At 38.1% G+C, this 11,301-nt stretch overlaps 1 protein-coding gene across 3 annotated transcripts; it reads left to right on the top strand.

Annotated features, from left to right (window-relative positions):
• Positions 1-3,534: 3,534 nt before the first annotated feature.
• On the top strand, positions 3,535-10,950 carry LOC117621087 (protein phosphatase 2C 32). Of its 3 annotated transcripts, XM_034351367.1 has the most exons (5): positions 3,560-3,795; positions 3,895-6,694; positions 7,229-7,342; positions 9,691-9,955; positions 10,597-10,950. In XM_034351367.1, the coding sequence occupies exons 2-5, from the start codon at positions 4,463-4,465 to the stop codon at positions 10,710-10,712; spliced, it is 2,727 nt and encodes a 908-aa protein (XP_034207258.1). In that variant the 5' UTR covers positions 3,560-3,795; positions 3,895-4,462; the 3' UTR covers positions 10,713-10,950. The 3 variants fall into 3 exon arrangements, with proteins under 3 accessions (XP_034207259.1, XP_034207257.1, XP_034207258.1); XM_034351366.1 differs by having other exon boundaries at positions 3,556-6,694; XM_034351368.1 differs by lacking the exon at positions 10,597-10,950 and having other exon boundaries at positions 3,535-6,694; positions 7,229-7,355; positions 9,691-9,807.
• The last annotated feature ends 351 nt before the right edge of the window (positions 10,951-11,301 follow it).

Genomic DNA, 11,301 nt, shown 5'->3' with positions numbered 1-11,301 from the left:
AAAAAAACCACAACCAAAGCAAAAAAATTAAACAAACTATAACCAAAGCATTAAAAAAAAAACAAACCACAACCAAAGCATAAAAAATAAACAACCCACAACTAAAAATATTAAAGTATAAAAAAAACAAAGCATAAATAAAAATACAACATAAACATAATAAATTAAAAAAAAACTTCTTCACTTCACTTCATTCACCTTCATTGCCTTTCACCGCTCATAAATGCTCCATCAAGTCAACTTGACGGTGTTCATGAATATACGACGATTGCATCTCCGTGTAGCGATCAATCATACGGGGCATAAAACTACCGTCTCTAACCAACGGTTCATGCTGCACTGGTTCTCCATTTGGCCCCACTGGTTTTTCATAAATTCGTGTTAGGGCCGTGTCCATGGGATTTGGTTCATACTCGTCATCAGCATCGTAATCATATTCATCTTCCACAATCATGTTATGGAGGATGATACAAGTCATCATTATACTTCTAAGCACCTCCTCGTCAAATAGACGTGCCGCGCCCCTGATAATAGCCCACCTAGCTTGGAGGATACCAAAACACCTCTCAACATCTTTTCTGTACCCCTCTTGATAGCGAGCAAAAAATTTTTGCTTATGGGATCGGCGATGTGGAATTGTTTTCACAAATGTTGTCCACCTCGGGTAGATGCCATCAGCTAGATAATACCCGTTCTGGTAGATGGTATTGTTAATTTCATATGTGATATTTGGGGCTTCACCTCTCAAAACATCATTGAACACCGGAGATTGACCTAGGACATTCAAATTGTTTTGAGATCCGGCAACTCCGAAGAAGGCGTGCCAAACCCATGTATCAAAACCAGCAACTGCTTCCAGGATGATACTTTTCTGCCCTTTTCTATTTTCGTAGTCCCCTTGCCAAGCAGTTGGACAATTTTTCCACTGCCAGTGCATGCAGTCAATGCTACCAATCATGCCAGGAAATCCTTGAGACTCAGCTTTTTGGAGAAGCCTTTGCAGGTCCCTGGGCGTAGGTCTGCGGAGGTAGTCTCTGGTGTATAGAGTTTCCACTGCATCACAAAATCGCACCAAGCTCTCCAAAACAGTGGACTTCCCCATCCGAGCAATCTCATCCACCTGATCAGCAGATGACCCATACGCCAATATTCGTATCACAGCTGTGAACTTCTGCTCTGGAAGAAGTCCCAAATTTCCAGCACAATTTCTCTTTTGAATAAAATATTCATCATAATTGCAAATATCATGCATGATTTTTTTGAACAAATGAGGTTGCATTCTATATCTCCCTCGAAAATGAACATCATAGTACAGAGATTGTGGGATAAAATAATCTTCCATAAGATTCTTACCCCGAGAATGTCTATGTCTGTCCACATTTGGGCCACGGCCTTCTCGTGAACCACGGCGACTCTGGTTTTCTTCCTCCAGCAAAGCAACTGCTATGCCAAGTTGCTCATCTAGTTCTCTCTGCGCCCTTTTGCTTGCAGCTCGTCTACGCATTCTTTCTCTAGTTTCTCGCTCTTGCCTCTCCAAAACCTCTTGCATGTCTGCCATTGAGAATGGAGAATGAAATCTAAAATATGAGAAATGGAAATGTAGAGAAGAACTGGTGTGGAGGTATGAGCTGAACCTCTGGTTTTATAGAAAAATGTACACAGATAGATATGACACGTGGCGCAATCTTAGAGGGTGAAAATCTTATCTGAAATTTGAATTTCGAAATGTATCTGAAATTTGACATTTTGAATTTATCTGAAATTTGAATTTTGAAATGTATCTGAAATTTGAAATTTATCTGAAATTTGAAACCGAAAATCTTATCCGATATGAATAGTATTGACACGTAGGAACCCAAAAATCTTATCCGAAAATATTATCCAAATTAATTGTTTAAGTAAACAAAGTTGTGAAAAAAACAAAAAAATGAATAGTATTTGCCATGGCAAACCTAAACTGCTGGAAACACACTTTGCTGGAGAGGGCTAGGGCAGCCACTATTCACATGAATAGTAGCTACCTTAGGGCTCCCCTTGCCATGGCAAGGGGCTAACTGGTGGAAATTCTCTTAGAGAGGAAGGAGAGAGGCTTGGTTTAAGCGTTTTTGCTTTTATTTGCCCTATAATGATGCAGACCTAGAAGCTCATAAATTTGAAGAGCGAGAAATGGACGCCTAATAACCCCTATAATTAATGATGCTTTATTTTAATGAAATTTGAAAATTTATCTATGCTAACCTTTTTTTATTATTATTTATTTTATAATTACAAAATACCTCCCAAACTATAGGATTATTTACGAGTTCATACCAATTTTTGGGGGACATTTACAATTGCATACTCAAAGCAGCGAAAAACCTACAATTTACCCACTCTGTTAGTGATATCGTTAGGAAACTCGTTGACTGCCCACGTGTACAATTTTTAAAGGTTATTTACGGCATCTCATTGCAGGGGCGTGTTTTCATAAGTTTCCTGCCCTGTACATTACGCATGTCAATGAATTATTGAAAATCCAACCCTAATTCGCTAACAAATCCCCAAATCAAAACAGCCTAGCAAAATCAGTTATATTAATTTTGGGTATGAACTCGTAAATGATCTTACGGTTTTGGGAGGTCTTTTGTAGTTAATCCTATCCTTTTATTTTTATTTTTATAATAATAAGGAAGCATTTATGCTAAATTAAAAAAGAATTAAAGTATTTATGACTCCCTATACTAGAATGTAAAATTTTTGTTGAAATTTTATAGAAAGCTTAGTTGTGTAGTTAATTTAGATAAATTTCACTATAAATAAATAAATTTTAACAAAAAAAAACTAGGAGCATAAATGTAGATGTTTTAATGAGATAGTCGACTTAGTTCACAAAAATAACATTTTTTTTTAATACAAGTGAAAGCGATATTCTATTTTAATCTAATCTAAATTACATGAAAAGGGATTTAAAATCGGGTGTAGAATAAGGAGCATATCCATTTTAGCTAACTTGACTAAGTTCATATCTAAACACAGTCCTGATCTTTGGACTACAGGGGTCCAAGAGATTTGTAGTTATTCACAATTTGATGTAAATTCAACGGTTCACTCACTCTTGCACTCCTTTTAAGAAACTTTTTTGAATAATTAGATTAATATTCAATAGTGGGTGACCACAATTTCTTGGACTCCTATGATCCAAGAGATTGAGACTGTATCTAGACAAAAGAAAAATTTTAAAACAAAAAATGAAGTTCAGAAGTATTGAGTGGGCATTAGTGTGATTCAGTAATATTAATTTGAAAAACTTGGTGAAAATGAGGTCAAAGAATTGAAGGGTGTCCCGTGTCCCCACCCATCCAAAAGTCCAAATTCATTGATGAGCATGATGATGGGCCAAGTCACTAGCAGTGCTTATTTATTGACCCCAACAGCACCATTCCAATACACCAAGTCGCAAACACCACCAATCAATCATTCATAACAAAATCGTTTTAAAATAAAGAAAGGGGCCAAACCTCCATTTCCATGTAACAGTCCACCCTTTTCAACGTGAAATTAATTAATTTTTATTTTTAACTTTTTTCCCTTTTCCCTTTTATATTTTTCGAGTTGTTTTTTACCCTCCGAAACCATTTGAAAACCCCAAGAAAAAGACCCTCCTTGATGAACTAAACTTTGATTCTTCATCATCAAACCGAATCCCAATTTATTTATTTTTAAAAATCTACCTTTTTTGTTGTTGTTAAATTTAGTTTTCAACAAACATTTTCTCCTGCCCCAATTTCACTCATTTTGTTGCTCTGTAGACTATATGTATGTCTCCCTCTCTCTCTCTCCACATCCATTTGCCGGAACACATTCGATCCCTCGATAGAATATCTCTGACTCTGATTTTCTTTTCTTGATTCTCAGCAATCACTTACTCATAGAAGAAGAAAAAGGCTTAGCTTTTGAAATTTGAACAGCTAGTTGCATATGCGAGCACGATTCAATCAGTCTGAGCTTTGCTTCGTATTTGGATATGGATTATTCCAAACGGGTTTATGTCTGCGTTTGTATACGATGTATTCCTTTCACTGTCCTCGGCGCTGCTAGATCTGTCTGACTCTGTGCTCGATCCACTGCTTTATTGATGCTTTAACAAGCTCTTCACTAGGTCAGATCATGGAATTTCACACTCTCTACTTGTTACTTTCTTCTCTAACTCACTCACTCACTCACTCTAGTTCTCATTTACTCACTGTGAATTCAAAGTGATGCACTGACCAAAAGGGGTGGAGTTTATTTTAGTTTAATTTAATGGACTAAAATGAATTTTAGAAGAGAAAAGATTATATGGGCATGGGTGCTTTGGGCTTGGATATTTAATGATTGATGATGCATCATGCATATGGACAGTGACCAGAATACTGTTAAGTTTAAGAAAAGATTATATGCTGATGCTGCAAAGTTACAGTTACAGAGGTGTCAATTCTAAGTAATGGGTAACGGCACCTCTCGTGTTGTGGGATGTTTCGTCCCCTTTAATGGGAAGAGCGGGGTGGATTTAGAGTTTCTCGAGCCACTAGACGAAGGATTAGGCCATTCCTTCTGTTATGTTAGACCATCCATTTTCGAATCTCCTGCCATTACCCCTACAAACTCTGAGAGGTTTACGCTTGATTCCAGCACTCTTGATTCTGAAACTTTAAGTGGCTCCTTTAGACATGACGCCCTAGATGATCCCTCAGCTTTACACAAACCAACTAAGTTATTCCCAGAAACCACATTCAAGACGATCTCAGGGGCTTCTGTCAGTGCTAATGTGTCCACGGCTCGCACTGGCAACCAGACTGCCCTCTTTGCTACTGATGTCCAAGAGCCTGCCGCATCATTTGAGAGCACCTCCTCATTTTCTGCAATTCCATTGCAGCCTGCTCCTCATGGCTCTGGTCCTTTGAATGGCTTTATGTCCGGGCCTCTTGAGCGAGGTTTTGCTTCCGGTCCTTTGGAAAGGAGTAGTGGTTTCATGTCTGGGCCAATCGAGAAGGGTGCAATGTCTGGCCCTATTGATTCTACTGACAAATCTACCTTCTCTGCACCGCTTGCACGCGGTCGTGGAAGACCAGGCTTCCAGCGTCTCATGAGGAGTGTTAGCGGGCCGATGAAAAACACCCTCTCTTGGACCTTTTCAAAAAATTCTTTGGGTTCTGGTTGGATGCAACGGTTCTTCTTACACCCAGTGACTCAACTTGCCTGGAACCCTAAGGAGCCAAAGTACCGGCCAGAGACTTCACGAAACTATCTTGAAGGGGGGCCATCTGAAGGGGAGTCTAGAAATACTCACAACTTGCAATGGGCTCACGGAAAGGCTGGTGAAGATAGGGTTCATGTTGTGCTTTCCGAAGAACAAGGGTGGTTGTTCATTGGGATATACGATGGATTTAGTGGGCCAGATGCACCAGATTTTCTGATGAGCAAGCTCTATAGAGCTATCGACAAAGAACTCGAGGGGTTGCTTTGGTATTATGAAGATAAATCTCCAAATGATCCATTAAAGCCTGAACCTCTTAAAACAGGAAATTCCAAGGCTGGTTCAGTGTCCAGCAAGGAAGTCCTTTCAAATCTTTCTTCAAGCCAAGAAATTTCTAGTAGTTTAATAGAACCTTGCAATCCAGGAATTGTCAAGGGTCTGTCATCTAGGTCTGAAATAGTTGAGGAAAACAATGAAGTTAGGATGAGTATTGAACAGCATTTACCTAATTCAGAACAAGACAGCATCTCGGGCACTGCTTCTGTTTCAGTTCCAGCTGGAAATTTAACTGGTCAAGGCAGAAAAAGCATGCGGCTTTATGAGCTGCTTCAGATGGAACCTTGGGATGGAAAAGATTATGTGTCACCGTTAGAGCTTGATAAGCATAGAAATGGTACATGGGATTGCCAGCCAGGTCTAGATGCTTTGGATACGCAAGATGAAAATTCAAAGTATAGCTTTTTGAATACAAAGGGAGATGGCTCTGGCCATCGTGGTGAAGACCCCACTACTTCAGGAGGAGGTGGAGGTGCTGGTATTGAATCCAGTCATCAAGATGGCATAGATGTTCTTTCTGTTTCAGGACAGAGGCAGGGTGCGAGAAAGAGTTCAATGAGCTCAAAGATTAGGAAAATGTACAGGAAGCAGAAGTCGTTGCGTAAGAAACTATTTCCTTGGAGTTATGATTGGCACAGAGAAGTGGCTTGCATCGATGATAAAATGGGAGAGCCTTTGGGACCTATTAGGAGATGCAAATCAGGAATTGTTGATCATGCAGCAGTTTTAAGAGCAATGTCTCGAGCACTTGAATGGACTGAAGAGGCTTATATGGAAATGGTGGAAAAGGCTCTTGACAAAAACGCAGAACTTGCTTTGATGGGATCATGTGTTTTAGTGATGCTAATGAAGGATCAAGATGTGTATGTCATGAACCTTGGTGATAGCCGTGTAGTTTTGGCACAAGAAAGACCAAATGATCGCCATCCTAATCCAAATCTTGGAAAGGATGATGTGTGGCATAGGAATAAATCCAGAGAGTCGTTAGTGCGTATGGAGCTGGACAGGATATCAGAGGAGTCTCCGGTACATAATCAGAATGGTCAAGTTAACAAGATTAATAAAAACAGGGAGATATCCATATGCAGACTAAAGATGAGGGCAGTTCAGCTTTCCACTGATCACAGCACAAGTGTTGAGGAGGTGTGTTTTTCATTTTTTGAGTTATTTGATCTGGTTATTCTTTCGTCTTGTTATCAAGATTTACTTCGTATTGGTTAGTTGTTATATTGATGTTATTCATTTTTTCAGTCATTCATCATTAGCTGAACATAATCATAAACAATGCTTTGCAAATTTGCTCATGTATGCGAGCATGTGAATGTGCACCTGCATCTGAATCTCCCACCTACAGTGGTTTACTCTGCAATGCATTGTTTTTGTTGGGTGTGTACATTTGCTGTGTGCTCCAATAATTAAGAAAATCAAACCCAACCTTATAGTGAAAACCCAACTAGAAAGCCTAGCCTTGCTGCAGGTCTCTTGATTGTATGCCTATCATTCTTTTGATTTAAGTATGTATGTCATGCTTAAGCTGCACTGATTATGGACTTTTAGAAAACTAACTAGTACTTTTCATTAATTGTTATGCACTTAAATCAGGATAGTACAAGAGAAGGTAACTGGATATTGTCAGCATGCAATTGAAGAATAATCTTGTATTCTTGACTTCTGCAGGAAGTTTTCAGGATAAAGGCAGAACATCCTGATGACAACCAAGCCATATTAAATGATCGAGTAAAGGGGCAATTAAAGGTTACCAGAGCATTTGGTGCTGGGTTTTTGAAGAAGGTCAGTTCAGCTGGTAACTTTTACCTACAAACGATCATCTTATCAAATACTCAAGTTTGCATAATTTTTTTTCTTGTATCACTAAACTTTGTATGAATTTATTTGTTTTTTAAATTATATAGGCATGAAAACGGGTACAGATCCACCTTTTGCAAATATGTATGTGTTTCCGTATCATACAAGTTTTCTTTCATAAACAGACTTCTAGTATATAATTGCAGAATCTTGATTAGATGCCAAAGAAGAATAAATGAAATGCAAAATGTGGAAACGCAAAGTATAATTTTTACAAAAGAGGGAAAATCCTGAATGCACTTTTAACAATTTGAGCAATTACATTGTATCAGGCTGGAATGTCATAAATGTCTACTGTGAGCATTTTGTTTCTACTGTTCTTTAAAGTACATCTTATTCTAATCAAATTCTTTATTTCTGTGGTACATATCCATGCAAGTGAACACACACACACACACACACACACACACACACAGAGAGCACACCTTGTCTCTCTCATGGAAAGTTGTCCGAAAATCTATTAAATAGTTGCTGTTTTCTGGTGGATGAAGTTACATTGTAATAACAAAGAATTGATAAGTAGAAGTGACTATGAAGAAAATAGATAAAGACAATTTTTTTTCCTATATATTATATTATATGATTGACCGTTATTTTATTTATTTATTCCTTTCATGATTTGGTTTTATCATCCTTCAATGTGCTAAGACTCTTAGACATAATTTTCTTTTTGTTTCCAGTGGTAGTTGCTGAAATCATTTCATGTATTGGAGGCATAACTGTTGGACCAACATAGAATGTTTAAATGCAGATTTTATGGCATGAACTAGGAGAAGTAAATAGAACATCCCTTAACAATAATGGAAATGCATTTATGGCGTGTTTACTTACTTGGAATGGGTATTAGTTATTTGCAATTGCAAGTAAAATAAAATAGTGTGCTCAAATCAATTTCTGTAAAAAAAGAGTGAAGAATCTAGAAACTTGGTGAAATTTTTGGCTTTTCAAAATGAACGGAAGAACCCCTATTATTTTGCTGAAGATAAAAAATTTATAGCAACTTAAAAAACTTTCGGAGAAATTGCAGACATGAGCTATTTTGACCATCATTCGTGTGTAAAATATAAATTTCCCAAAATTGTTCAAATTTCAAGCAAAATCTCCACCAATTTTGGAGAAATTTCCCCTTTTTTCCAAGAAAAAAAAAAATTACTGAAAAAGAAGTAGAAAGAGAACGTCCTTGTCCTTGGGGAGCTGTCCCTTATTGACATGCTATTGTAACCAGTGTTGTGAAAAGCGTTTTTGAGGCGTGCCTCAATGCACATGTCATGGCTAGGCGTCATCCAGTCGCCTCAAAGCACAGCTTGTTTAGAAATGTTTGGCGTACATGATGGAGGCTAGGCAGTGCGAGGTGCACACAATCTGCAACTGAGGTGGCCTGAGGTTGCCGTTCTGAGTATATGTCCTGGGATGCTTTTAATGAAACAATGTGTTTCGCTAAAGGCTCATTTACTTGAATCGAGATGATATCATTTTGTTCATGAAGGTTGGGTGTTGGACAAAAGGGATGTCGTTTGTCCTTTAAACCCTTTTAATCCCCACCCAATAGGACTTAGCCCCAAATCAGACTTGTGGAAGCTTAAATGCTTCCCAAAAGACCTGAACCGGCCTTCCAAATTCCTATCTCCAGTTTAAGCCTCCTGCATCCCTCAGTCTAGATGAGCTTGAATATTGTATGTCTAATTAAATATTTTATGTATGGACATTAATTGTGATGCTGGAATGGGAACTAAAACTTACTGATTATTATATACATTTTAATAAAATAACTTATGCTTGAGAGGCTTATGCCTCACCTTGCAGGACCAGCAATGCCTCTTTTCCATGTTTTTCCTTTTACAATATTAATTGCAACATCCTCAAAATTCATTCTTGTGAGCTCTCCCTATATATGCTTATATAATATATTATAGAAGTGCAAGTGCAAAATATCTGCTAGTCTCCAAAACAAATTCAGAATTCAGAAGGAAAATTGAAATGTATGCATTCTGCTCAAGGGGTTCTTAAAATTAGACCCAATATTGTCTACGTTTGTAATGAGCCCCATTTTGTGCATTGCCTATGTGATTGCCTTTTACCCTATGATAGGTTTACACTGGACCTTAAGAGATAATTCCTTCCATGCATTTCCTAGGGCACTCAGCATTGCTTGAATTATTGCTTTATCTACCTTAAACTTGTCGAAAGAAGTGTATGCAAATTATATATTATATTGATATGAATGCTTAGGTGTGACTGATTAAATCCTTGTCTATAATGTATGTTGGTTGCAGCCAACATGTAATGAAGCTCTGCTAGAGATGTTTCGAGTTGATTATGTGGGAATTGCACCTTACGTTAGCTGCATTCCTTTTGTTCTTCACCATCGACTTTCGTCAAGTGACAGATTTTTGGTACTGTCCTCTGATGGACTCTACCAATACTTCAGCAATGAAGAGGTGGTTGCCCATGTCACATGGTTCATGGAAAATGTCCCGGAAGGTGATCCTGCACAATATCTCATTGCAGAGCTTCTCTTCCGTGCTGCGAAAAAGAATGGTTAGTCCTTTAAATTTATTGTCACTGATTTGGTAGGGTCTCAATGGAAAATTACATGGGATGACTCTTATCCCAAAGAAGATATGAACAGAAAAACAGAAAGAAAAAAAAACTAGAGAGCAAGATGATATGTAATGCTCGTGGCACATGGATTGCTAGGAAATACATTCATTTGTAACTCCGTCCTTGCCTTCTTGCCGCATATGGTGGTTGGCTACTTGGCTGCTGCAGTGACATAGTTACAGTTTTTTGGGTAAGGTCAAACGTAGTGCAACTCAAAATGCTTTATGGCTGCTGCTGTGAGAATGTGGAGGTGAAAATATCCCACATTGAAAAGTTAGAAAACCTTGCAAGGGCTTATAAGGTGTTGGTCTACTCTCCACATTGCCAATTGGTTTTGGGGTGGAACCTCAACTTCCTTCATGTAATCAGAGCGGGTTGCTCATGTGTGAAAGCCCAACTGCCACACGTGCTCCACGTCACCCAAAATGTGTTGTCCACGTGTTAGGCTTGAAGCTATCATAAATTTTTGTGCACATTTTTCGCTTGGTTAATTTGCTTTTGATTTGCCTAATTATGGAAGAATTATGTTAGTATTGTACATAATTATATTTATTATAGCTTCCCGTTGATCGTTGCAGGAATGGATTTTTATGAATTGCTTGATATTCCTCAAGGAGATCGGCGGAAATACCATGATGATGTTTCTGTTATGGTAGTTTCACTGGAGGGAAGAATTTGGAGATCATCTGGATAATTATCTCACTCTGGCAATTTTTTAGTTACCATTTCAAACATTTGTATATTGCTCAACATTGTAACAATTTTTTGGGCAAAGTATTAAGTCATTTTGGAAAGAATCAGAGTCTTGATGTATTTGTTATAGAAGCTTCTCTTTCTTTTCTTCTTTCATCTCTGTTAAATATTGGTATGCTGAAGTCCGAATGAATTATCCTGCTGCGAAAGTCTTTTGGTTGCATCAGGAAATATGTTTATTGTTTTCTTAGGAAGAGGTTAATTTGTCTAGTCACCTCCACACCCATGCGTGCGATGTCATCCTGGAAATTCTAAATATCAAGTGAGATTCTAAGTTGTAAAGTGAATAAATAATATAAAGTAATAAAAATAAAGTTAGAAACTTGGAGAATAAACAAACACGAAATCGAGTGAGAAAAAGAGTGGCATGGTAGGAGAGCCATCCCTCTCAATTCCGAGTCCGCCTCCCTCCCCACTTGGACTGGAAGCTCTTTCAGATTTGGTGAAACATTCTCTCTTTCAGATTTGAAGTCTCTTCTATACCAGACTAAACCTACTCTGCCTTGCTAGCTATCCTATCACGTTGCAAT

This window comes from Prunus dulcis, chromosome 3 (assembly GCF_902201215.1).
Source record: "Prunus dulcis chromosome 3, ALMONDv2, whole genome shotgun sequence".
Classification (NCBI taxonomy): domain Eukaryota; kingdom Viridiplantae; phylum Streptophyta; class Magnoliopsida; order Rosales; family Rosaceae; genus Prunus; species Prunus dulcis.
The sequence above is the reverse complement of the archived record's forward strand: the minus strand, read 5'-3'. Positions and strand labels throughout refer to the sequence as shown.

Bases quoted from the DNA above. Each gene is read 5' to 3' on its own strand.
- LOC117621087 (XM_034351366.1), top strand. From the start codon at position 4,463: ATGGGTAACGGCACCTCTCGTGTTGTGGGATGTTTCGTCCCCTTTAAT. The intron at 6,695-7,228 runs GTGTGTTTTTCA...TGACTTCTGCAG, and splicing joins ACAGCACAAGTGTTGAGGAG to GAAGTTTTCAGGATAAAGGC. The intron at 9,956-10,596 runs GTTAGTCCTTTA...TGATCGTTGCAG, and splicing joins CCGTGCTGCGAAAAAGAATG to GAATGGATTTTTATGAATTG.